General features: G+C 38.1%; 1 protein-coding gene across 1 annotated transcript in view; it reads right to left on the bottom strand.

Moving 5' to 3' along the window:
- Positions 1–26,504, bottom strand: part of MYOM1 (myomesin 1) — a 77,697-nt gene extending 51,193 nt beyond the window's left edge. The window contains exons 1-10 of the mRNA XM_066329443.1: positions 26,370–26,504; positions 22,384–22,872; positions 14,072–14,209; positions 9,793–10,003; positions 7,668–7,825; positions 3,916–4,008; positions 2,932–3,020; positions 2,750–2,809; positions 1,236–1,400; positions 528–689 (exon numbers count right to left, since the gene is read on the bottom strand). Of these exons, the coding sequence (XP_066185540.1) occupies positions 528–689; positions 1,236–1,400; positions 2,750–2,809; positions 2,932–3,020; positions 3,916–4,008; positions 7,668–7,825; positions 9,793–10,003; positions 14,072–14,209; positions 22,384–22,811 (1,504 nt within the window). The 5' untranslated portion in view covers positions 22,812–22,872; positions 26,370–26,504. The remainder of the gene's footprint in view (positions 1–527; positions 690–1,235; positions 1,401–2,749; positions 2,810–2,931; positions 3,021–3,915; positions 4,009–7,667; positions 7,826–9,792; positions 10,004–14,071; positions 14,210–22,383; positions 22,873–26,369) is intronic.
- Positions 26,505–27,947: the final 1,443 nt, after the last annotated feature.

The following is a 27,947-nucleotide window of genomic DNA, read 5'->3' as shown; positions in this document are numbered from 1 at the left end:
CTTCCTGAAAAGCAGCTCTCCAGACAGACACCAGCCTATTCTGCTGCAAGAGATTACTCAGCAGGATCTCCAGGAGATCTCCAGGTCCAGATCTTTGCACTTCCATTCCACTGTCTTTTTTCCTGCAGTGTGCATTAGAGAGAATCCCTCAAACTGCACAGAAAAATCTTGAGAAAAATAGTGCAGTTCAGCTAGCAGTGGGATGGTTACAAAAAAGCATCTATAACCTATAATGTGTATTTTTCCTCCTTATGACTAATGTTCAGCACTCTGAACATAATACCCTAAATTTCCTCCTCAGAATGTCAATGGAGTTTAGAAGTCTTCGGGCCCATGACACCAAAGCCTGACACATGCAGGGATTTTTTTCCAGAGATAACAGCTGGAATGTACATTGCTAAAATCTATTAACAGAAAATTATTATTCTATTGTTATGGGGAGAAGCACCTCAAATATCTGAGACTGATTTTTCCAACATGTTTTCCTCAGCTCTGCAGCGAGTTTTGTGCATGAGACAGTATCCTACCTCTCACAAAGACATAACCACTGTACTCTTCATAGTACTCTCCCATGGACACTCTCAGTGTGTAAAGACCTTCATCTTCCTTGTTTGCATGAGGCAGTGTTAAAGTAGCTCTCTCCCCGCTCCACTGCATCTGCACCCACTTGGATGGTGTAATAAGAACACCTAGGAATTAGAGAATTTCATTATGAGAACCAGCAGGACCTACCGAGCATAGATTGGAAATAAAAAAGAGACCACTCTTATTAGACAACATTCTGTCTTTGAAAATAGTCATAAATAACATTTAATTCTGCTCTTACGAAAATCTTTCTTTGATTTCAAAGCATTTCTTCAGAAAACAATAGGCTTTTTGTCAGCTGTTACAGAGCAATGCAACTACTTAAAAAATTTCTTGGTGTATGAATAAATAGTAAAAACTATATGAGCTCTATAAATGGGCCACATAGATGTTTGCTCTGGTAAAAATGCTTCTAATTTAGATTTTTTAAGAAATAAAAAATGCCTAGAAGACATTTTTACGGTGCTTTGTCAGTTTTCTGTGGTTTCACATCAAAATGCTAAATTATGAAAAAACTCTAGTTGAAAAAGAAAATATTATCATTGGAAAACCTGAGAAAACAATGACCAAATTATAGCATTGACATAAGCTGAAATAAGTAAAAAATTACATGAAAGAAGTGTATATTTCTTCTTGTCAAACATTCTCACCATTTCTGTACCACTCAATGTCTGGTTTGAAGCGCTTGATATCAGGATTGATGACAACTGTGCAGCCCAGACTCATTGTTTCACCTTCTCTTCCAAAGGCTACATCAAACTTGTCGACAAAGCTGATTTCAAACCTGGAAGCATAGCCATGAGGGGTAACAGCAACTGTATAAGAGAAAAAAAATCTGCTTTTCTTTCCTTCTATGACAAGAGTAGGAAGAAAAAGGACTCAGTTGATTATGAAGACAGGTAAAGTTCAAGGTATAAATAGGAACAATATGTATATGAAGTCATTATCTTTAGAGGTAATTGTAATGTTGGATAATCCAAGTCCTTTCTATTGCAGAGAATTGACTATTCTTTCATTCATACAACTCTAGTTCTTACAGCTAGTTCATTTTAGCAGGGAGAGGCTTCTTCAGAATTTTCAATATTTCTAATCCAGTGTTTTATCATATGGCTTGTTTTATGACTTAAAAGGACTTCTATTTGTGATTAATTATTTGTTCAGGTCAAGTTGATCTTCAGCTTATATGATTCTTCTCTTTCCCCATTTAACCTCCTTGCTCTGTCTCAGCCTTTGTTTTTGTAAGCTAATAAGCCTTTATGGGGCTACTATTAACACAAAAGGGCAGCCTGTTTCTATTCTTGTTCCTGAATTTATCTTTTCAAATGCTGTGTGTCCCAAGTGGTGCAGTTCTCCAGACAGAACATCCTAAGTGCCTTTCACTTGTACTGTACATACAGGGCAGAGCTGTTTCCATGTTTGTTTTGAAAACAGCTCAGCTGATAAAAAACTAAGGTCACATTACTTTTACTCCACTAGCCTACACAGCTAACTGTCCCTCTTCCTGTGATCAATGAATACATGCAGATCATGACCTTTCTTTCCCATAAAGAAGTGAGAGAACCTAAATTCTATTGGAAATATATGGGAGTCTCATCTGTCAAACATTTCATGTGGTTCCTAGGGCACCTTCACCCACATGGCATATGTGGGTGGATTGTCTTATCCTCATGGAAGCATGGATGCCATTTTGTTAAAATGTGAGGTTCTCAGGTAAAATGAGCTACAATTTTTACTCTGATATATCCCAAAATAGTCTAATTTTGTTCTGGATATTTAATCTTTTTCTATGCATTTTCTGTGCATTTCCACAGCTTATGAAACCACATAAGCAGCAGACAATTAAGTCACCTACTCTATGTAGGCACAAGCTTCCCTATGTCATGATTTACACATTGCAAAAGAGGAAGTGGTTCTCTCTTTGACAGATTCTATTTCATAGTGAAGTGCAATATTAACAGGATGTTTCTTATATAAGCCAACAGACCGAGAAGGCAACACCATTTCCCCCTACTAGTGGGGCTAACACCAGCTGAAATTGTAGAGCTCCACAACCTTGTAAATCAGACCTGCTTCTTTTTAAAATAATGTTACTAAATATTCTTAGTCATGTGTCATGATGTCACAACTATTAATGGAAGTGTCAAAGAAACATACTGTAACTTACATGGAGAGAGGGAAAGATTTCTAGCATGCAACAGACTTTCGTCAATTTCTCCTTTGTACCCTACACAGAAAAAGACAAAACCAGTCACTGTCACCAAAAGGTAAAGGCTCTGTGAGCCACAAAACCAAAACTGGTAATGTGCATCTTTAAAAAATACTTGAAGGAAATATTTTGCAACCTACTCTTTACCACGAGGGAAGCATAAACTGAAACTTCTCCTTTAACATTCATAGCAGAGGCATGATACTGGGCAGTGTCGTCAAATTCGCATCTGAAATGACAGAAATGGTTAGGCAGAGCATCCATTTACTCCATTACACACCATTGGCGTAGCCTCTCTGGTGTTTTAGATTAAGAAAACCCTCAGAAATCTGGGTAAAATCTATAAAGTGAAAGCTTGGGAGACAGCCACACTGGACACTGGACTGATTGTAGCCATTAGGTTTTTCTCAGTGTTAAATCCCAGTGCTTGAAATAAATGTCTTTTTCCAAATATCACTTAGAGATTTGAAATTGGGAATACCGAATAAAAGGAAAAACTATCTGATGATATTCATCACTAATTCATTGTCTTCTACCAAGAGATGCCTAACATAGAACTTGTAGAAATGGTAGATTACATAATATATTTTAAAAGGGCACTTACCAGTATATAAATTGTCAAATCCAGGTTGTTGTTGATTAGGTCTTATGTTCTCAATGTTTTTAATGCAAAGGGAGTGCAAAAATTTTCCCACTTGGAAGATGAGTACTGTTAAAGATCTTTCTTGTATATAAGTGAGGACATCTCAATTCTGTTCCTCACTTCAGTAATAATTGTGAACTTTGCAACATTTGAAAAACAGTTAACTCACATATTTTTAGATGTTTAATTGTACTCATCAAGCAGACAGATGGAAAAAGTAATCATAAATGTCCCACTTTTCTGACACAGCCATAAAAAGAATACCCAGATAAATAACTCAGGTAAATTGCATGTCCTCTACTGAGGTAAACCACAACTGCTTCAACATTTAGAACACAGCATTCACCACAGCTGATATCTCTGACATCACCTGACTTGATATCTCTTACATCCCCAAGAAGTATGTTCACATTTTGCAGGTCTCATTCTAGAGCAACATTTCAGCTTAAGCTGTTTGTTAAATCATTTAATATTTCCTTACTCTGTAATCTCCAGGGAGTGCAGCCCATATCGACTTTGAATGATATACTTGCCAGGGTGAGCCTGTACATCAATGGGAACGTTGTTTTTGTACCTATGGAAAAGCAAAGCAGCGGTATGTCACAAAGAGAAGTCATTCTATACTTCAAAAGGTCAAGTGCTTGATATTTGAAGTAGAACATCAGCTTCTGCATGTTTCTCCCAGATAAACTGTAGTCTAACTCCCTGGGAAGACAGTACATTATCTTTGGAAGTGTAATCTTTCTCTCTTTGTCTTTGACCTGCCCCAGGTAGATTTTATTCTCAAATTAAAAGAAGAAAATTGTCTTGAGTGGGAAGAAAATCAGTTCATATTACCACGAACTTCATGTTGCTACACAGTAAAAAAAAGGAGAAGTCACATGAGCAATATCTCAGAGTTTTGTAAATGGCAAATAAAAATTTTGTAGACTCCTTACTAGGTATCATAAGCAATTTGTCTGGTTTGTATATCTGAGCAACTTCTAAAACCTTTATAGACAAAAAAATGTCAGGTAGAAAGCTAATTATTTGTTTACTTGCAACTTAATAACAGGGTTAGACTGGAATACACTAAGAGTGTTTGCTGGCACAGGTGTATTTTCAGGTAGGAAAGGTTTACTCTTCAAAATTCCCAGCTGTCCAAGTTTGAAGGGATGAAAGAACCAGTACTGACCAGTGGTGAGCTGGTACTACTAATTTCAGAATTTACACAAACAGCTTGAGACTCTCATAGTGGAAGAACAGTGGCACATGATAAATTCTTCCTCTTCAATTGTTGCATAAAATGTCACTAATTCTGGACTACACATGGTGTAACCAAGTAAATGTTTGACTGAATCCTGTTTTAAGCTGGCATTGGAAATATGGAAAAAAATTGGCAATAGAATCTAATAAATAAATTGCACCCTGAATTGTATTCAGTATATTTGGCATTGATTTGAGGTCCATAAAGAAAAAAAAATGTTTCCTAAGAGAGTGTCCTATTTTACCTAGCTTTCCCTGTTCTTCATAAGGTGTGTTATATATATATAGAAAGTGAAATGATAAAGAATGATAGATAAAAGTATCTTAAATAAATCTTTCTTCTCACAACAGATACCCAGACAAAGAAGTTTACTTCTTCATTTCAGATTTTATATTTTAAACCTTTCATGATTTTCAGTCAGGAAAGGGAGCTGGTCTGGTGTCAGTGGCTTGCCCCACTTCACCAAACAAATCAGCAAATAACAATTTTATTTTCACCAAGAATATTATCAGTTGAATATATGCCAAGATTAAGCCATATCCACAATAAATCTGAAAACTGTCTTTCAGCACCATCAGCGTTGTACAATAAAGAATATTTCCCTGATTACAAATATTTGGGCATAGTAATACACTGAAAATTTTCCAAGTGCTTAAGTGAGTAAGGACCATAAACTCTAATGCTTTTTATTCTCATTTTCCTCTCAGCAAAACGTCTATGAAAAGGGACTCAATGCAGGGCAGTACTCTCTATTCTGCACATCAATCATTTGCAGAGATGCCTGACCTCATTACCCTATTATCCTGGCTCAGGCAAAGAATAATACATGAGTCCAGCAAGAATAGTACTTTCACCACCACTCTTAGCCTCATCTGTGAGCTGGTGCCCCCCAGACTGAACTGTCTGGGAATATCAGGGCATCTTTATATTACATCTAGTCTGTCAAATATTTTAGAAAATAGAATGATGCCATCTGTTCTTAATATTTTCCAGGGAATATGATATCGTGTAAATGGGACTTGACTCTGCAGTATCTTTAAATTTTCTCCAAAGGGCTGGGCAACTCTTGGATCCTATGGCAGCAAAGTTGTTTGGTAGCATGGGGTGCTGTGCAGAAACAAGGTTTTACTGGGTCATGCCAGCAGTGAGAAGACTCTCACTTCTTTTGCCTTCATTATCAGATTAATAAAAAATAATTGATTCAATTTTTGCTTATTTATATTCATCTACAGAAAGAATAGGACTCATGTTAGAAGGACCATTTGTTATTTCTGGAAATGCAAATTCCAGAGCAGCCAAGTCATTAGCTAATGTGGGACTGCAACCTCCCACTGTCATTAGCCACTGATAGTTTATGCTTTCTGCTACTGGTTTCAAATGTCCTGGGTTTTCCATATGCTTTTTTTTTTCCAGGGGAGTCAGAACAGCTGCACTAGGCAGGTTTTCTTTAGAGAAAGTTAATAAAGCTTTATAGCTTGTCAGGCACAGCATGAAAAGGTCTTCATTGCTTATACAAAGAATGACTATTTGCAATATTCTACTGACATTTTGTTAGAAAGGCTGAATGAAAGCTGACAGATTCAGGTCAGCACTGTTCTGTATCTTAGAGCAAAGACACCTGCTGAAAAGGATGTGATATCTTTTTTTTTTTTTTTCCATTAGTAGCCTGTGGCAAACTGAAATCCCTTTGGAACTGAGATGTACAGTAAAATGATGTATTAATTTCCACCATCCACATTTAGCACTTAGATGAAAGGCTAGTTCACAGCAAGAGCAAAGACAGACAGCTGAAGGCTCAGTTTAACCATGTCAGGTTTTGTGGATAAGGTGAATCTCAACCAAAGTGAAAATGACCCAGCTCTTGAATTCTTGGGTAGGATTCAGGTTACAGAGCTGGATTACAGCCATGAGCATAGCTAACCATTGCTTCTATCCAGCTGAGACCAGATCTGAAAGGTTTGTCTGGAGTCCTCTCCAGGTGGAATGTGAACTCAGGGCACTTGTGACCCTTACAGCTTACAGGAGAGGAAAAAATTGTCCATGCAGAGCCTGACTGTCAGAGTCCCTGGAGAGAGATCAGTGACTTTGTGGACTCAGCTCTGGCCTATTGATATACCTCTTAATAGCAATTTTTGACAAACCCTGAGATTAAGGTTTAAGGTTTTAAGACCTAAATAAAAGCAGAGCCCCTTAAGCAATTCAGGCAGGAAATTGCAATATTTGATTATTAAATAACATTATGATAAAGTAGATGTTTCCCTTCCAACTCAGCATATTCTGTGATTCTGTAAAATTTTCCAATAATTCCAAAGCTTTCATCTTATTTGGATAGTTACAGATCTACCTGAAGTCACTGACTTCAAACACTGAATTGTATCTGCTATGAACACATCATCATAACTGAGATTTCACAGCATCATCAAGGGATTTCTATTTCATGAAGATTCAGCACTATAACTGCTCAGCTGCCAGAAGGTTTGCTCTTGACCAAAGCCTGCTTTAATGCTTCAGGGACATTAGTGTGTGTCATTTGTAGAACTAAACTCAATTATTTGGAAAACATTTTCAAAGACAGTATGATAAATTAAACTGCTATTTTTCCTTAATCATCAACAGAAGAAATAAATTTGATGTCTCTACCAAATTTTTTAAAAGTCTATGTATTCCTAAAGCTGTCACACAAATATTTTAAATGTTAATTCATTTACTATAATAATTATATAATTATTTGTGTTGTTATTATTATTACTTCATTTTAATATTTTGCTCTTTTTCTGTACAATGTGACTTGAGATGTGTTTGACAAGCCTGCCATCAGTACCTAATTTCTTTTTTTTTTTTTTTTTTTTTTTTTTTTTTTTTTTTTTTTTTTTAATTTTTGTTTTTGTAAATTTAACTTCTATCTTTCCAGAAAATGACTACATTTCCTAAGATAACTTCAGATTCTGGTTAAGTGGTGACTTTCAGTGCCAGAGATACAAACTTACCATGTAACACGGGGTTCAGGCCAACCAGCCACAGAACAATTAAATCTAACATTTTCCTTTTCCCAGATGGTGTGGGAACGAGGCTCGATGATAAACTCAGGAGCATGTAAGAGTTTATCTTGATTCAACTTCTTATGGAATGCCTGAGTCTCTTCTAGCTGGAAAAGAAACATTTTGTTATACACTTATAGCAGCAGTTAGAAGTGAAAATTATTAATACCGAACGAAACCAATAAATAAACAAACAAAGGAAAAACAAAGGGAAAAAAAAAGAAAAAAATAGGAAAACCCCCTGCAATTTTTATTTAAACATCCAGACAGGCTTACTTAATGTATTTATCTCACCTGAACACAGAAAACAAAGTTTTAATTTTCCAGAAGTTCTCCTTCCAAAATAACTGGGTTTCATTTTACAGGGCTTTTCCCCTCAAAACTATTCCAAGTAAAATAATATTCCACATTTAATTACTTATTAATTATTTTAAATACAGAGTGGAAGCTGAAATAGGCCCGAAACTCAGATGTCTTCTGTATTTGAGCTGTAATGCAAGGTTCTCTCTGCCTAGATCATCTCTGACAGAACCACTTTCAAACCTTTCCTCCTGATGGGATTTTTCATCTTCCCAAATTAAGTGGTTCAACTCCTTGACTATCCACAGAGCTGAAAAAAATGCCTAATATGGTATAAATCTTGCTTTCTGCTAACTAGAAGATTTATTTTCTGCCCTAAGTTTCAAATATATGGAGAATTACAGGTCCCTGTATTCAAATTATATAAAAAGAAGACTTTTATACTGGGCAATTCCAGTTTTCCTTACAAGGGTTTTTCAGTCCTGGACAGGTTCTATTTTCCTCAACATTCATCAAACAGTGACTGCTAATTATCATAGGCCCAACAGACTCCAACACAATTAAAAAACTGCCCCTTATGTGTTAGTGATAATACTCTAGATTGGTATTTGTTTTTATACAACTGTCATTAAATTGACTGATGTTAAATTCGTGATCTTTATAACTCTCAGATTCTGAGGTATTTCTACTTAGCCAGGCATTCCTCATTTACTTGATCTTTTCCTTCTGTGTGTAGTAATTTCCACCGGCTGTTATCGAATTTCACCTTTGCAGCTTCTCAATTTTTAGATTATATTGACTTTTTTACCTTGTCTTTGAAAGTTTTACACCCTTTCCAACCTTATGTCATAACAATATTTTATAAGCATGTTGCCAATTCTTCAGCTCAAAAAATCCCAGTAATAGTATAGTGTAGTATAGTAATACAAATACTATATTAATAGAAATAAAGTAATATATTTGCTAAATGAAACATATTTGCATTTACATTTCCCGCTGGTCTGGTCAGAACATATTTGTAACTGAATATGCTCTGAGTATTATTTTTTAAGCAGTTGGACAATACCACACACAATTAGAGATTCAGTTCCAGATTTCTTCCCTAATTTACCCTAATTCTGTCCTAATTTATACCCAATGATTAAAACTCTGGGGTGAACACTTTGGACAAGCTTGTTCTCAGGCCATAAAAGTCCAGAAATTACCCATTCACCTACTTATGAGCAAGATAGATATAGATATAGATATAGATATAGATATAGATATAGATAGAGATAGAGATATAGATATAGAGATATAGATATAGATATAGATATAGATATAGATATAGATATAGATATAGATATAGATATATATAGATATAGATATAGATATAGATATAGATATAGATATAGATATAGATATAGATAGCCACCTTTATTGTCTGCCCAGCAGCTGTCTCATCCTCCAGGTGAAGGATGCTGTGTGATTTAAATAGGTGTGAGCATGACCAAAGAGCCTTCCCTGGTCCTCTACTCTGTCCTTTTCTCTCAGCACAACAGAAGCATTCCTGGTGCCTGCCTCCTTATCCATTTGATAACAAGACTTTTTTATACATTTGATAACAAGACTTTTAAGTAATTCAAGAGATTTCCATTAAAATCTGATACAATACCATTATTGTGATTGCCCATGGAGTAAATCAGGGCACCAGTGTGCTAGGCACTTTACAAACACCAAACAAAAAAGAGACTAATTTTCTTTTCCGGCTTAATATTAATTTCTAATCTTTTACCGTTTTCCTCATGGCTACACGTTCAGCAGACTCCCGGATCGCCACTTTCCTTGATTTTTTTTCATGATGTTGCTCTTCAGAAGTTGTCTTGGCCACCTTGCTGACACTAACTCCTTCCCCTGTTGCAAAAAGGTTCCTCTTGGCAACATATGCAGCACTCTCTTTAATTCTCTCTTCTTCAGTGTCTGTGATACCACTGATATTCACTTCTCTGAAAGAATTTTTAAAAAGCAGAATCTCATTGGAATATGCTGAGAACATGTTCCATTTCTACTTGCTACCAAATTAACCACTACAGTGGCCAACACTCTTCTGCTACTACACTCTCATATGTATTCAAAGCAGAAACACAGAGGGGATTCTGCAGAAAGACTGAGTATTTCACTCTCCAAAGTCATGGCCATTTTCAGGGCCTCTCCCTCTAAATATGCTCTACAATTTTCAGTTTAAACATTATCCTTCTGCGGCTTTTTATCTCCATCAATATAAGGATGAGTGTGAGGCACATCCACATATTTTCAGGTATTCACTTACAGTGTTTGTAACAACACAGCCAAAGGGGCAGGAGGTAATCATAACTGTATAACAATGTCCTCATTCATGATTTATAAACCCCTCCCACCCCATATAATTGTAGATAACAAAAATTCTCTTCATTCATAGAAAATTCCATTCTATATTGCTTTCAGGAAGATAATTACGGATTTCCTTGAAGCCTCCTCTTCAGGCTTTATACAGAGGTGAGACACAGAGAACTGTCAGTGGTTGCAATCCTGTTCCCACACTCACATGTGGATGTACTTTTGAAAGCATACTCTTTTGGCACCATCAGGACACTACAGCTGCCGCAGTGGGGCACACACAATGAGAACTCATTGACTTAAGAAGCAGCATTTATATCCTCCTGCTGAATTGAGTTACTTTAAGGGAACATTAGATTGCACACTGAAGACAAATTCTGTTTAAGTCCCCATTAAGTGCCATCTTGCAAGCACTATATAAACATCACCTCTGTTTCTCCAGTGCACTCAAGCGCAGCCTGTCTTTTATCATAAAACACCTATTATTAATACTAAAAAGCAAAAAATAGAAGGAAGATTTTTTCTGTTTTCTTTAAGATTGCCAATATTATGCATTTGATAGCACATCTCAGTATTCAAAAAATTTGAATTTAAGCTCAGAATTGAGTGTCCAGCTCCTTATCTATGAAGTCAGTTGGGTGAGATGCAAGACAGTCAAGCAGTGGAATGTGCTATAAACTTAAATATATTTAACACCTAGTGAAAAGACTAAAAGTCTTACTTAACAGCATAGAGTTTTGACTACCCTCAACTTCCTGTGTTTCAGTCTGCTTTAAGAGGATGATCCTTAAGAAATCAATGGAACAATAGATTCCCTCCACTTAGGCACATCAGCTGTCCCCCCAAATATCAACTGAAGCTGCAGATATATGGAAAAGGTTTTCAAAAACAATTTTGAAAAATCAGTATAATGAATATGAATATAGCTATCTACATTCATTTTAAATGAATCCATCCAGTATCATGAACTGATACTATTTCGTCCTTAATTATAGTAGTTAAACTCTCAGCAACTTCACAGTATGGACTGGTTTCTCAAGGTATTAAGCATCTTTTGGGAGCTGATGAATACCTTCTGACTAAAATAGAACTCATTCTAGTCATCTGCAGTTGTAATCCCCAGATGCTTTTGATCAACAGTATTAAATATTTAGATTTTCTCATAATTTCTCCCTGTTATAATCTTCCCAGATCAAAGCAAAACGTTTTCTGAAATGCAAACCGTACCATTTAAGAGTTGATTTTACAGTCAAGTCTCAAGGGTTTCAGTAGAAAATAGTTTTCAAAGAGATACAACTAGATCCAATCAAATGGCACAGGCAAAATATAATTTTAAGGGTCTCTGCCATCTACAGTCCTTTGGCAGTGGCTTATTAGTGATTGCAAATAGTTCCATGAGCCACATTCAGCAGCTTCAGCATTATAGCATTACATCAATCTCCGGGTGCTTTACTCTCTAAAATACTGTCTGCCTGTCCACAATTTTCTCTTGCAAGGATTAGCTCAGGTGTTTAAAAGGATCAGTTGCAAAGTAAATAATCTGAGCAAAGTATTTTTTCTACAGCAGAACCTGAGGTTTCTGAAGTAGAACTAAATAATGGAAATGGTGACACATCGCTGAAGGTCACCCAGCTCCCACAAACCCACAGAGAGATGACCTTTATAAATACCTATTCCTTTTAACAGCTATCTGCCCATGGGAAACAACACATCAGTTTCACTGGGGAATTTGGGGGTGACATATAGCATGCACATGGTTCAATGGGCTTCAGCTGTTATCTTTCAAACAAAAATAAATATCTGACAGGAATGTGGCATGCAACTTCCACAGTCTTGGCATGCGGTCATGAGCATGACGCCAACAATGAAAAGCCTAAACCAGATACCATTTCATGCCATGTTGAGTTGAGCACTCAACCATCATCATATGCTCTTTTTAATTTTTTTTTTTAATTTAAAAAAATCCCAAAACAAAATTAAAACTTTCTGGATCATTTCAGTGGCAGAAAAGCATACACAGCTTTCTGAATTGCCATAAGCAAAAAGTAAGATTGACACACACACACAAAAAGAGTAACGACAACGTAAGTAAAAATCTGACAGTAGCTTTCAATGTAGGATCCCAAATAGGACCCCAAAATATTTAACAGACACAAATAGATAAAGCTACACACCATCACATTGAGTTAGATATTACTGTATGCATGAAAAAAGAAATTAATGAAATTATTTCTTAATATTTGTTAAGATGTAACATGATGTGCTAAGATCACAGAGGTCTGTAAAAAGGCTAAGTACTAATCAACAGTTGTGGTTTTCAACTGTTGTCCAATACTATAAATTTTACTTGTATAGACTCAAGACACAATAAAAAGGGAGGATATTTGTGCTTGAGGGCATGGGAGACACATGATGATGAGCTGCAAATCTGCTATAGAAGTATAAACACTGCCCGAGATGCAAAAGTAGTGAGAAGCCTTGGGAATATGTTATCTGAAGTTTTGCATGAGACTGTCACATTTTTATGTGTTTCTATCACAGAAGATACAGATGAAACTCCAAAGCAATTTTCAAAAAAGGCAGCAGTGTGTTTCTTAATGTTGGTTGCATCAAAGAGCAGTGAAACCAACACAGGAATATGTACAAGGTGTCAGAAAAAAATTACTCTGAGATAGTGGAAGGGAGTTAATAAAAAACAAAACTACTGTTCTCATCACAAAAATATCACAAATGCTCAAAAGGCTAGAGCAATAACATCCTCCACTGCCAAGCTGGAGCTAAGTTCACGTGAAACCACAAGTTTGGATCTAAAGCAGAAGTGCCACTGGGTGTTGATTAAAAGGTAGACAGGAAAGCACTGGCTCCTAGAAACAACTTGGAAGTCTCCCGTGAAAAATGCTGTGCTGCAGAGGAATGACAAGTTGAAGGGAGGTTTCTGTTCAGCTGCAGGTGGGCAAGAAATTTTTTTCCTATCCTTTAGCCAGGAACTACCTTTCCACACTACACCCCAGTATGCATTAATCTGAACAAGTGACTATGCTGGAACTGCTGGAGACTCCTACTGAAATCACTATGCCACATCCCAAAAAGGACAGAGGAGCCTCTTTGCTGGCATTGGTTCTGGCTTCCACATAAAGTTCACATTCAGCTTTACTGAGAACACTGTCGCAGTAAGAAGTCAGTAGTAACCATGCAATAAATACCACCAACACGTGAGATCAGTATGAACCATTACAATGGATTTGTGAAAGCATTTGGTTTTATTCCAGGTTTTCTCTGTGCCAGGACAGGACATCAGCACGTTGTTTCATTGTTTCTATGTTTAATACTTGGCAAAGGATATTTGATTACAGAACAAGTCCTCAAACCAAAAGAATAAGCTAAATAATGTGGACAACATGCTTGTCAGGTTCCCAATAGGCAGGATTCTAATTATATTCTCATTTCATAGAAAGTGCCCGACAATGTGTTCAAAACAAAGTCCAGACACGTAGGTTCATTTGTCCTGGCTCTGAATGAACAATATCCAACTTTCTACCAGTCAGTTGATTTCTCTTTGTCTTTTTATCACTCATGTGAAGTGCAAACTATCACCATAAGATCCACGAGTGTAAAGATAGATTAATGGATTTGCTATTTTATAATTTGTTAATAAAATGTTAGAAATAAGACACTAAACAGAATGAAAATGAACATACCGTCCTGTGAATATGGGCACTGAGTAGTCTAAGGCTTCATTCTCTTTGTCCTCTGATATCAAACTCTGTTTTGCTCTCTTTGCTTTGGGACTCATCTTATAGGATTGATCTTCTATCATTAAGTTGGAATTTTTCAGTCTGAAATAAAAATTTTATTGTTAAAATCAGGGAAAAAAAAGCTGTTAAGAAGCACTCAAAACTACAATTAAAGTACTAAAATTTTTTTGTTGTCCTGTTTTGTAATCAAGAATTTATATTTTTAATAGCCATAGTTTCAAAGTTATTAAACACATAACTAAGTGTACTTTTGACAATCTCATCATTTCAAACATATCACTTATGCCCCTTGATATTAAATCTAAATAGTTTAAACAATATAGCTGGTAGCAATGTACTTTTAATAGCTTCTGGTATAGAACTTGGGGAGATCATTTAAGTCTCTCTACAGAAATTGTAGGGCACTGCATTGTTCAGAAACCAATGTTGCCATTCCCACTGCTCTCCCATACCACTCCAATTCATTGGAAGAGAAGAGCTGAGTAAAGTAGTACCATTTAACATAGCACAGATAAATGGAGGGTGAGTGAAAAGGAGGAAGAGTTTCCTCTCATCCTCACCAGCCTGGGAAGAGCATGAAGCATATTTGATGCAATCACTTTAGGTTAGTTTTTAAAATAGTTACAGATAGTGTCAACAAAGCTTGAAATGCCTAGTCCTCCTTTGCCAAAGCAACACATCTCTAATTCCCATATCTATGGAATACGCCAATTGTTTGTCGGCCTTTTATAAATTCCCAAAGTGTCTGTTCACCTTTCTTGCAACATCACCACACAAAATCACATGTGAGCTTCTGGTCTGGGGACTTGTCTACACAGCATGAGCTTCCTACTCACGTGTGCATATACAGGAGCAGAATGATGGTTTCTCAGCAAGGCTTGTTAGCCCTGACATGTGCTCTGGGTAACCTGCTTCCCACACCCTGGATATCTTACACTGGTGTCTCTAGACAGCATGCAGCACACATATATCAAACCCCATGCTAACACTGGGCCCCTGGGAATGTTACACATGCATAATGTAATATAATATTATATCCTTGGGCTAATGTTTTCCTTAGGCTGTATCCCTGCAAAAGTACCACCACCAACACACAAAGAGTGCTTAGTTTCCAAAATATGTGCTAGTAGTCTATCCACTGAGACTTTGTGTGAGATGACACAGGTCCACTTTCATTCTCCCATCTTTCCTTCCTTCCTTCATTTCTTTGTGTCCATCCCTTTGCCCAGGCTGCCTTCTCTCCCTACCCAGTTCCTGTTAAATCAGTCTCCCATTCTTTATCTCTCTTACTGTCTTTCTTAATGTAATTCCTCTATGCTCCCCAGGTGCTACCATAACCAAGCCTAGAGCATTGCTGCCAAGAGACACTCTTTTTTTACAAGGGGGTAAAAGCAAGCATTCCTTCCTTCCTTCCTTCCTTCCTTCCTTCCTTCCTTCCTTCCTTCCTTCCTTCCTTCCTTCCTTCCTTCCTTCCTTCCTTCCTTCCTTCCTTCCTTCCTTCCTTCCTTCCTTCCTTCCTTCCTTCCTTCCTTCCTTCCTTCCTTCCTTCCTTCCTTCCTTCCTTCCTTCCTTCCTTCTCTCTCTGTAACCTGGTTTCCAAGCAAAAGAAGGCACAGCCAGTGAGGGACTGTGGCACACACCACAAGGGCTTTCCATGTCAGTGACCACTGGGTGAGCCAAGGCACAGACCACATCTACAGGAGAGAGCTGCTGTGGGCCCTGGGGTTTTGACACCAGGCACTGACCAGGACAGCCAGGGATGGAGTGCAAGCAAGGCAGATCAACCTTTAGGGACAGAAGTCCAAGCAGAAAACACTCATTAACAGTTCAGGCAGAGTAAAACAAAATGAAAGAGACACACTGAAATGGGATGTGCAACGGCCTTACTCCTGGGCTGGACAATGATGTGGTGCAATCACTATGGCAAACCACAAATGCACTGGGACAACTCATCAAGTAAGTGATGAGAAACATCAAAGGCAAACTATTTTCATTATTTTTCTTAATTGAACTAGAGTCTGTAAGGAGCTGCAGATCTTTACTTAGCAGGTGACTTTCATTCCTGTCCTATTTAAAAATGGGTCAAACCTGGAATTTTGGCTCTGAGATTTCCTCAGAGCTTTAGGCTGAACCTGTTAGGAGGCCACTTGATTTCTCATTGTTTCTAGATCAAGAAGGATCACAGTACCAATTGAACTTAAGTTAAAATGTCTAGAAGTTTCTATTTTCATAAATGTAGTTGTAGTGAAAATTTCAGCTCAGGCTGAAATTATAGCACTATTAAATCCAGACCAACACAGTATCCCTAAAGGAGAGTTTGACATTGCAGTCAGTTTAGTTTTCATTTAAGGTCCAGATTACACACTCATGCAGGGAATTAATGGGAAGCATATATAGCAGTTATCATTACTCCCTGCTAGGCATTTTGGTGATATCTTTCTTGTATGGTAGTGGGGATTTCCTATCTTTCACTTATATCTCTCTAAAATTATTTGAAAAGGCAAGAATAAATTGCTATAGGTTCTGTTTGTTTGGAGGCTGTTTTATTACTCAAATACTCCAAGTGTTTGAAGTTGAATATCTCACCTTCATGACCATACCAGAGCACCCAACTGGTGTTTTCAGAGGGATACCTGGAGTCACTCCAAAATGTTCTTTAAAATTGCACTGCATAAACCAAGAGATTACATTAATAAATTTGAAGCAGCAGAAAATGTTTCTCCTTTCTAAATTCCACCATTTGCTTCTGTTCTGGCAAAGCTAGATGGAGGCTAATAGAAACACATATTCAAATGGAACACTTTGCTTGAGAAAATAGGTTAAGCACTGTTCTATCAGGTGGGTTATTTCCCTGTTTTCCTGTGTTCTTACTATTTCTTCCTATGCAACACAAACACAAAATCCTGCCTAAACCCATTATTTAGGTGGCCCAAAGGAGGACTCTGTTTCTTGAACCAGATTCTAAAATCTTGCCCTTTATTTTAAAACATTCCAACCTTTTACCTGATATGTGGAACAGAATCTCCCCAGAGGAGCAAGAGCAGGGTATCAGTGCTCTCTAGTTTCATAGGGAGGAACAGTACCATGACCTTTTAACATCCTTCAGCCTCATTTGATATGCCCAGCCAGCATATGTATATTTTTTTCCACGTCAGATATTATCTGTAGTGGCTTATCAAGGTTGGTGACCTAAGCCTACTGTCCTTACTTCAGGGTGGTTAATGTTAAAATATCAACGCCAGCGTATTTCTAGTTTTTCATTAGAGAGACTGAGCTGTAAAAGGCACAGGCATTGCTCTGTAGAGATGTAAAAAACAGGTGCTATTAACTGTTCCCTCTAGCCTAACAGAAGAACTAAAGAAAACGCTGTGCAGAGCACCTGCAACTACCCAAACAGATTCTTTGTTCTGTTTCCATGTCTTATTCTCAGACAGAGAATATGTTTGCATGGCCCTTGTTTCTCTGCTGGAAGGGACAGGTTTCCCACACTGCTCAAAGAGAGCCTGCACCCAGTGGATGTAGAAATGTTCTGGAAGCAGACCACAACACCCTACTCTTTAGTTATTTCACTCTTGCATGAAAAGGCACATATAAGCCCTTTTACACCTCTTCAAAGTCATGTATCTTGTCCTAAGCAGAAAGAGATTATGGTACACACGATGGTTGCACCAGCTGTACCTGCTGGAGAAGCTCTGTTAGCCACAAGGCCTTGTCCAGGCTCTTTTTAGCAGCTGCTTCTTTCCTAATATGCAGTATTTTAACCTACTGTAAATAGGAGATAGTGGATTGGCAAACCCAGCTACAAGAAAGGAAAAAAAAATATTTTCAGAAAAGAAGTCTTTAAATTCAGCCTCTAAAAATGAGAAATGCTCTCTGGTGACTATATTAATTTTAAGTTGCTGACAGGCTTGTCACAAGCTGAAAGCAATATTGCTGGCAATATTCCCTAACACAGCTTCCACAACAATTTTATTTGAAGGGGAATTGTTTCCACAGAGCAGGTCTCATTAAAACAATTTCCATGCTTGGGTATGACATCTGGAAGCCAGCTTCTTCACCCTCACCTATAATAAACCAAAGGATGAGCAGTGCCAAGATCATGGTCTTCTCGTGTTTCTGGTAGTTCATTATTTACTCCACCTTGTCCTGATCCTGGTTACAATGTTGCTCAGAAGACCATTGGCTCTCACTGGCTGCCTAATTAATTGCAAGTTACAAAGGCATCTCTCCTCTCTTTGCTTGGTACACCTGAACTACACCTCGTCTTCTTTGCTGTTTTTCCTGACCTGCAAAACACACACTAATGCCTGTGCCACACCAGCAACTTCTGTTTTCCCTCTAAGCAGGTGAATGGCCCTTTTGGTGGTAGATAATCTGTAACACAATGGGATTATCTGATACTGCTGGACAGGAGAAAAACACATGGAAAGGCGGTGAAAGTTTGAGCAAAGGCAAATCGCTGCGCTTCCACAAAAAAAGAGTTAAACAAGTCTAATCCAGCAGTCCTGTTTGACAGCCCTTTGGCAGATCTGACTCAAAGCTTCTCAGAAGGATGGAGTGCTGCCGTGGAAGAAGGTTTTCCCACAGGAGCCAACCTGCCCATGCTGGCAGCCCCCAAAGATTGGATGGAGAAAGAGGATGGGTGGCCACAACATCAGCTTGTGGGAGACACATCCCTCACTGTACAGAGCCTCAAGAGAAGTAGCACGCATCACTTTTCCTGCCTCTGCTGAAGCCAAAGAAGAGGTGCCTGGCTAGAGACCGCACCACGAGCTGGTGGGGAGGGCTGGGTGTGAATAGGCAATGTCTACATAGTGAGATGCCCTTTCTTTTGGGAGCTCAGAGGTTTGCACCTTTTGCCAACTGCAACCAGCAGAGCTGCAAGCTTCCATACTTGCTCTTGATTTTGCCAGTTCTCATTTCTTTCCTTGTACTTCCTCGAGCTGTTGTGGTGTGAAGAAAACTTGAAATGTGGGGGACAGGCCACTTGCACATGGAAAATTTTTCATCCTCCTGAAAAATCAAGTTGTGGCTCCTTCAAACTGCCTGTGTTCATGCTCTGGGAATGTTTTCCACTCAAGGGAGGCTTCAGTGTTTGAGAACTGGGTCTGGGTCAAGGTCTTGCAGGTTACCTAGTCCTTCTCCACTGCTTTCCCCGTGATAAATTCCTCACATAGCACTAACTGCATGTCAACACAGTTGCCTCATTAACACTTTTCTGTACTGTGACTACAGAAAAGGAGGAGACTTAAATTTTGCAAGAGCAATAAATTAAACAGAAGCTACTTCAGATGAAAAGAAGTGGCCAGAATAAAAACTTAGTATTTGAGTTTTTCTGCTGGGCTTAATGGTGTTTTTCTGCAAAATATCCATTATGCATAAATGTATATTTGATGGTAATATTAATCGCATTCAATTAATGCAATCATTAATTGCTAGCTGAAAAATTTTGTCTGGATTTAGATTTGTGTGTCCATTCTGGTTTCAAGCAAACACTACTGTTGAGGTCACTTGAATACAGCATTTTAATTCAAGGCCTTTTCTACTTCCAGAAAATTGGAAGACTTGGAAGATTTTTTTCTTTTTTTCCTACGCCATTCTTTTTATATGGATGAAAACAGAAAGTCTTTGATTTTCCTGATTTGGGTAATGCTTGTTTTCTCCACATTACTCCTTGAAGTATTTTGGGTTATATTCCTTGAAGTATTTTGGGTTATCTGGGAAAGATAGTACAAATTTGGCAAGAATTCCTTCAAATTTGAACTACATTTAACTGTAGAACTGCATTATTTTTTCCACTTTGCCTCTTGCAAATTGCAGAAATATGGGCTGCAAAAAAGAAATAAATACCAACATAGAGGCTGTATTAACCATAAACCAAGTTAAGTACTGAGATTTTCATTCAGAAATGTTGTATCCTGTGTTAATTAAGTTTTGTGTAAGAGAGCTTGGAATGACGTGTATCTAATCTCCAGAGTCCTTGTCTTAGGTAACAGCAATGAATTTCTCAGACCTCCAGTACAATGACAGGATCACAGAAATAAAGAAGTTGCAGGTGAGACATTCTTATCTCTGAACAACCTATTGGCAAGTCTTGTACTACAGAGTATTATATGTGCAAATATGCTACTTTAAACCAAAAACTTTTATCTTGAGCAAAACCTCAGGAAACCTGGAAATGTTTTAAGTTCTCTCTCAACTAAGCAATTTAAGTTCCTTCAATATTACACTGTTGACATTAGAGTTCTTCTTAATGAGAACAAACAGGTTTCAAAACAAACTCGTGTGACAGCTGAAATGCTTATAAGCAGGACTCAGAAACAGGTGTTTTAACAATCATTTTTTACAACTTGAAGTTCTTTTTTTATGGAAACCTTTTCTTCAAGAAAAAGGAAGCTTTGGGTTAGGGTCAGCAACAGAGCGCAGGCACAGCTGCATTGCTGCAGAAATTTGGCATATCTTCCCCTACCCAGCTCTACTTGGAAGCATAACCCTCAGTCCCACCACCTCCAGTTTTCTCCCCTTCATCAGCAGATTATAAATTAAATTCTCACTGCTTTACTCAGTGGTTAATTATCTGCACAAATAAAATTGTTTCAACAGCAAAGCCTGGATACAACACAGCCTAAGACACTCAGCTATAGCATCACAGAATTACTAAGGCCTCCAGGATCCCTAAGTTCAACCAGTAACCCAGCACTGCCAAGCCCGTCCTTATATCATGTCCTTAAGTGCCACATCCACACATTTTTTGAAAACTTCCAAAATGATGATTCCACCATTTCCCTGCTCAGCCTATTCCAGTACCTGACCACCCTTTCAGTGAAGAAATGTTTCCTAATATCCAACCTAAACATCCCCTAGTGCAACTTGAGGACATTTCTTCTCATCCTGTCTGGTTACCTATAAGAAGAGACCAACACCTGCCTGGTTACACTCTCACATAGTTGGAGAGAGTGATAAAGCCTCCACCAAGCATCCTTTTCTCCAGGCTAAACAACTGTAGTTCCCTCAGCTGCTCCTCGTAAGACTTGTGCTCCAGAACCTTCCTCAGCTTTGTTGCCCCTCTTTGAACGTGTTCCAGCAACTCAGTGTTTTTCTTGTAGTGAGGAGTTAAGTAAAGCCATTCACCTGGGCTGTAATAGCCTGACGTTCAGATTCCTGAACAAACTCTGGCACTAGAGATTGGACCCTGAGCTTCCTGAAAGCCAAGTGAAGGCTGAAATCACAAGGTATTGTTTACTGTAGTAGATGTAGTCTTTCTCTCATGGTTTTGGCCAAGATTTCACTGTTATACACAATCCTGGGAGGATATTCAGTTTTCAAAATTTAAATTTTCTGGTAGACAAGTTTTGATCAGTTCTGCAAATGATACTCTTAATTTTACATTAATGTAACAGAGAGCAGATGTTTTCAGCTATAATTTGTTGATTGTTTCCTCTATTGCTAACAGCTGCTCTAATCTTACTTTAATACTTCCCTAATTTCTGTAAATCTCTGAGATATATGCATACAAATAGTATGAGGCTAATATTGCTAATGTAATTGCTTGAGCAATATTTATTATCTTAAATTTAAAAAGAAAAGTGAGAGCTAAGCCTCTCTATAGCTAATGTTCTAGTGCAAGATGCACACTTCAGGTAATTTCTGCTTTGGAAATAGTATGCCTCAACCAAAATACACTGTGAAAACTTCAGTTCCTTGAATCACTCAGCACAAAAGTGAAACTATTAGGCCAAAGAATTAATCATATATGGACACATAAACTCAAATTTGCATGAAGAACTTTGAGTTCTTTTACTACTCCGACCTTGCCAGAGACAAGAGACAGCCTCAATCCAAAGTTATCTCAACTCTTCATACTAGAATCTGCTGTATTAATGTGGCTAAACAACTTGGAAGGAGAGGTAGCTCATGCCTAACCAGTCTGGAGTGTGACTATGTCATCATTCAGCCACATCAGCATTGCCAGTGCTATTCTTATGACAGTCCAAGCATTGCACATGGATTAGTCCAAAAAACTAAGCTGACCACAGTCCTTCCCATTGCCAAAGCCAAGGGAAAACACCAGACCAGGATATATTAATTAATTAATACATTAACGCCAAGTTATACAGAAACTTTACGTGGACAAGGAGGAGAGTTTTGCCATTGTTTTCAATGGGAAGTGGTCGGACATTTTTGTACCAGAATGCTGTTTCAAAGACGGATTTACTTACCCAAAACTCTAGCTTTAGGCTGTAGGATTTACTTACCCCAAACTGTAGGCTTCAGATCCCAGCCTGTAGGCAGCAGCCAGCTTGTTGATGGATTCAGAAGCATGGCTGTAGGCAGCTGAGCTGGTGCTGAGGGACTCTGAGTCGAGGCTGTAGGCAGCAGATCTCTTGCTCTGTGCGGCAGAGTGGTCGTAGGCAGCAGAGCCATAGCTGTAGGCAGCCGACTCGAGGTCGTAGGCTGAGGAGCTGTGGCTGTAAGCTGCTGAGGAGTCAAGGCTGAAGCCTGCTGCAGAGGAGTGGCGATAGCCTGTGGAGCCCCTGGCGTAGGCTGCAGACCCTTGGGCATAGAGGGCGGATTTGCTCTTTGTCTCCTTTTGGTACTGGCTCACGGTGGAGGAGAGCGCTTTGTGGCGGTACGCACGGTCATAGTGCTCGTGGTGTCTCTGGTAGAATGGTAAAGACATCATGGGTGCCTTCGAATTTTGGGGGTCACTGCACTTCTCTGAGTGTAAATAAGCAGGATAATGTCTGAAAAAGGACAGGTCAAACATAAGGACTATTGTCAAGGTAACTCCCAAATTAGCATACAAATAATACCCAACTTCACACAAACTGACACTGAACTTGAAAAATGCAATGCAATGAATTTAGAGATATCATCTTATGATGTGATTTAGAGTTTCAGACAGGTTCATATTCAGGTTTCAGGATGCTCACATGTCACCTGTCACGACCAGAAACCTTTGCACCGTTGTGTCTGTTCATTTGTAGTTGGCTCCCTGCTATTGCAAACTATTCAAGTTTTATGTGCTCACTTATTACTACAAACTAATGAAACTCTGGCTTCTTCAGAGGTAGTATAAATAATTTTGTTCAATTACAGTAGAGATAATAAAGTAATAAATTATTTTTAAAGTCATGAGCAAATCCAACAAGGCTATAAAAGCTGCAACAAAAATATATGAACATTTCATTTATTTCTGTAATCCAATTTTCAGATTGAATTTAATGTTCCATTTATAATTACAACACTAAGATTGAGAAGGATGTCAGCTTTTCTCTAAATGTGCACTACAGTGATTGTTTTGTAGGTGATACGAGGGTTCAATTTAAAAGGGCCTATTGTGCATTATACTTTTACTGTTTAATCAGGGATCCAGTCTGCATGAAATGGGTAAAATAATATTATGCTCCTCAATCAAAATCCTTTTCTTTTACCCTAAGATATCATGTTCAAGATTGCCAAGACCCATCCTCCAGATGATAGGCTCATTTGAGTTTTAGTTTGCATGTCATTTGTTGATTGTCTTGTAGTCATTTGTAGTGCAAATTTTGATCAGGTGAAAGGTAGATCCCCTCTCCAAATGGGATTCAAGTTGAGTGCAGAAATAATTTCCCTTGTTGTTAGTTTTAAAACCAGCAGTTCAGTCATTATTTTTCTTTTTTATTTTACTGTAGTTACAACTGACTTTTTCTACTTTGACATGCAAGCTCGCCTCAAGTAATCCATATGATAACCTTTGTTCTAGGCTTATGTGGCTACTAGGATTATCCCTGAAAGGTGCCTGATTAGTAATAGAAATGAGCTACAATAAGGAAACCTTAAGAAGGGTTTAAAGAATATCCAAAAACAAAGGTGAGAGGTGTTTGCTGTTGTTTTGGGGTTTTTTTAATATCAATCACAACAGTAGGAAATTTGTTCTGCTTTGTGTTTTCTTCATATTGATGAAAAACGATTTAATGTTTGGACATAAAATACACTTACGAACTGGAAGGCAATCATGACTTCATGAGAGTCTAGATACTCAGTTTGGGTTGTCCTGCAAAGGGTCAGGAGTTGGTCTTTGATGATCCTTTTGGGTCTCTTCCATCTCAGAATATTCTGTGATTTTTCCCTGGTCTTTATGCTCCCTAGTTTTCAGTCCTTGGCTTTTCCTTTAGTATTTGTTTCTGATAGCAAGTCAACGAATTTCCAACTTTTCTCATTGAAAACTGCTGAGGTATTCACCCTAACCAAGGGAAATTATGAACACCCCCCCCCCAAACAAACAAACAAAACCCAACAAACCAAACCTAAACCAAACAAAAACCAAAAATAAAGAGAAAAACTTCCTTCAATTTTAGGGATCTCATAAGGGAGATGCTCTTGTGGGATAACTGAATTGATCATTTAGTTGCAGGAAGAAACTTATTCAAAAACATTTTATGTAAAAGAAATTGCTGATATCCTGACCACAGTGAATCCGTGACTTCAAGTAGATGAGATTACGCATTTACTTTATTTTTATCTGAGGAAGAAGGAGAAATGGGAAAGAGTGTTATCCAATTGGTCTCTATGGCAAAAAACTGATGTTCTTTTTAAACTCCCATATTCCTAATGCTGGTTATTTTTTTTCATGTTAGTCTAAAAGAATGCAATTATTCTGTCTAGCACCCTTGTCAGTATTTCGTGTTGTTACTTATTTCACTTTGTCAGCTACCAGTAGTATGTAGCTTCTCTTAATTTCCCTAGTTCTATAAGATATTTTTTTCTTCATTTTTCTTCATTGCCTTCCTCTTCCAGCTCTTCAGAGCTGGATTTAGGACTTGTAAGTCATTGTGATCACTGCCTAGGAAGGTTAAGGCATACAGAAGAATATTGTCTTACACACTAAAAGGGAAGGAACATGAGAATATCCTGTTTTCCTTCTGCAGAGTACTGTGGTTTGTCTTCACCAGCTTTATTTGAAGGGTTGGCTAGCTCCATCATTCATACAACAGCCACAGTGCTAACAGGCATTCAGCTCAGGCATTCCCACAGCTTTCCAGGCTTCAAAGTACAGAAGGTGATCCACAAGAAGGAAGCACTGCATGTGTTGCCCATTAAGAAGTTAAACGAGGCATTTCATTTACATTTCATCAGACCAAAAGAATTAGTTAAAATGTACAGAGGAAAGATTTTTCTTCCAAAGATGAAAGGTCTGGATCTCACTGTCCTCAGGAGTCAAAGTCTGTGATAGGAGTAAGGACTATGATAGCAAGGCAGGCACTGAGGACAGTCAGCTCTCCTGGTTCAAATCAAAGACCAACACTGACTCACACCATGTAAAAGGAAACTCCTTTCATAGGTGTTTTATCACACTATGAGTTATGTTTTGTATTTCCTCTGAGACATCATGGATTGCTCACAGGCCAGGGTAAGTTGGTTACATGAGTCTGATCAGATACAGTAGTGTGATGCTATCAGAGATGACAAGAAACTCAGAAACTTCCAAGGACTTTGCTCCTACCTGGAGCACTGCCTGATTATCAGATTGACTCCCATTTCAGAAGTTTTTTCTGTGCTACCTGCACCCACTTAAGTCTGTGTGCCCTAACCAGCCCCCTTCAGTGTGAGGGCAACACTCCCTCTCAAGATCAGTGTAACACTTCAGAGCTTGGCTAAAAATATTAGTGGCCATTGTTAGATGAATTTGCAGTTTTTAGAGCTGCTTTTTAGCAGCTGTTGAACTGAGTATTTAAAATTACTACTGAGCTGACAGACATTTCTGTCCATAGTTCATAGCTACAAATTAAAGGAAATGATTTTGCTGGCATTACCTCTTGTGCTGTTTATCAGTCTGTGAAATTCTTTAAGGATTTACTCCATCAATCGATGAAAATAGTGAAATAAATTTTAAAAACAGAAACTCTTGCAAGCAGAGAAAAGATAACATCCTATGCAACACGAAAATATTTATGCTACTTAAACATTCTCAACGCCCACAGGAGATTACATGACAAACTCAACGTCTATCTCAGTAACCCATGCTTCATTTGGGAGTACTATGACAATATGCAAAGATAGCTGAGTGAAAATGAAAGAACCTCTGCATTACTTTCTTTTATTTCACAGCTGAACCTTCAGATGTCTTCAATTCATGTCCACAAATCCCTCAACTGCTGAGCTAAGAAGAATAAAGGCAGCTACTATCAACTTGGCATTACAGATTCAGATTAAAAATAATTGAACACGTAAAACCTTCCGGCATAAAAAAAAAACTTACCAGAATCCAAATGAATGGCAGCAAATGGAAGAGCGCCCAAGTGGACGAATAGCACAGAAATACAGCAACAATGAAGCCAGCAAAGAAAGAGGTAGTTAGGACGAGGGGTAAGGACTGGACTTCAAGGTCCAGAACAAAAATAATGCCTGCAGTCAGTGGAATGTCAGAGCCCCAGTCCAGACCTTTTATGGCCAGGGGGATGCTATAAATATAGCATGGAAGAGGGAGAGAGACAGAGACAGATACCGATACCCTGTACTATCTCTGTGCAAAGACATGGTGACGGCAGCCTCAAACTAAAGGAGATACACAGTTCTCCCTTTAAAATATCCTCACTAAATTCTGCATAAAATCAGCATTCCACTTCAAAATTATTTCTAGGATTTTTTTCCCTTAGTTAAATCAGATTTAGGAGGAGAGAAAAAAAAAATGTGTCATGAACCAGAAACTAGGAATGACCAATCCCTGTATTGACCCTTGCTATGGTACAAGAATATGAACATTTTATTGGTTCCTTTTTTTTTAATGCCAAGCCATAGTACCTGTAATTTAAATATTTCAGCTTAATGACAATCTATCAGGACTCTCTAAAGTCATATGAGTTACATTTCTATAGAAATTATTTTCTTTGTTCTGTTGACAGTGTTACATTTTTTATCATCTTCTTTAAGATAAAATACTAAATTAAGAACATGACCTCATGACCTCATGTTTATTTACTTCATTAAGTAGATAAACAATGCAGCTCTAAAATCCAATTTTTTGCTTCTAAATTAAACAGTATTACCTTTAATAATTAGAATAAATTTTAAATTAAATGGGCTTGTCTTCTTTCCTTTTGGTCATAGCATTCTGGCACAAAAATGAGTAATCAGTGTGGCTGGATATTACATCAGAACAAGTTCTGTCATCTGAGACCTAATAGGTGGAATGTAGTGTGACTTCATTGTAAATAGAGTTTTCCTCTGCATTGTAAATTTAGCTTTCAATAAAAGAGATTAATGCATATTATTTTGCGCATTGCATTGACAGAAATATTAACCCTCTCAGTTCTGCTGTAGCTTCTTTTCACACTTGCCACCCAACACAACCAAGAAGTTTCCAGATCCCTCTGCTCTGCTAACACTGTCCCCATTATGGGTGTAACCACCAGAAGAAGGTCTGGACAAGGCTAGATGATGCCAGGCTTTTCTCTATAGTAGCACATCAGTATCACTTCTTTCTTCACCTCACTGCCTTGATCCTGCATGAAATCTCTTCACTGTCCCACCAGCTGCTTGGTCCCTGGGACGCCACTGCCTCCTGCCTGATGCTCCACCATGCAGTAAGTTCAGAAACCTCTTCACCTCCCACACCAGGAGCTGCTCAGGGGCACCAAATGTATGGGCTTTTGATTTTGCTCATGAGGACAGAAACTATGGCCAGCAAAAAGTTGTGCAGTCATAGAAACTGTACTGTGGCTCAGGAAACTGCCCAAATCTGCAACAGGCAGAATGAAAAAAGGGAACCCTAATAAAAGCTTTTCTTCCCCCAGAATACTATACCAGTGACCATGCCACTGAACTATAGGTTCTGGGC

This window comes from Sylvia atricapilla, chromosome 1 (genome assembly GCF_009819655.1).
Source record: "Sylvia atricapilla isolate bSylAtr1 chromosome 1, bSylAtr1.pri, whole genome shotgun sequence".
Classification (NCBI taxonomy): Eukaryota; Metazoa; Chordata; class Aves; order Passeriformes; family Sylviidae; genus Sylvia; species Sylvia atricapilla.
The sequence above is the reverse complement of the archived record's forward strand: the minus strand, read 5'-3'. Positions and strand labels throughout refer to the sequence as shown.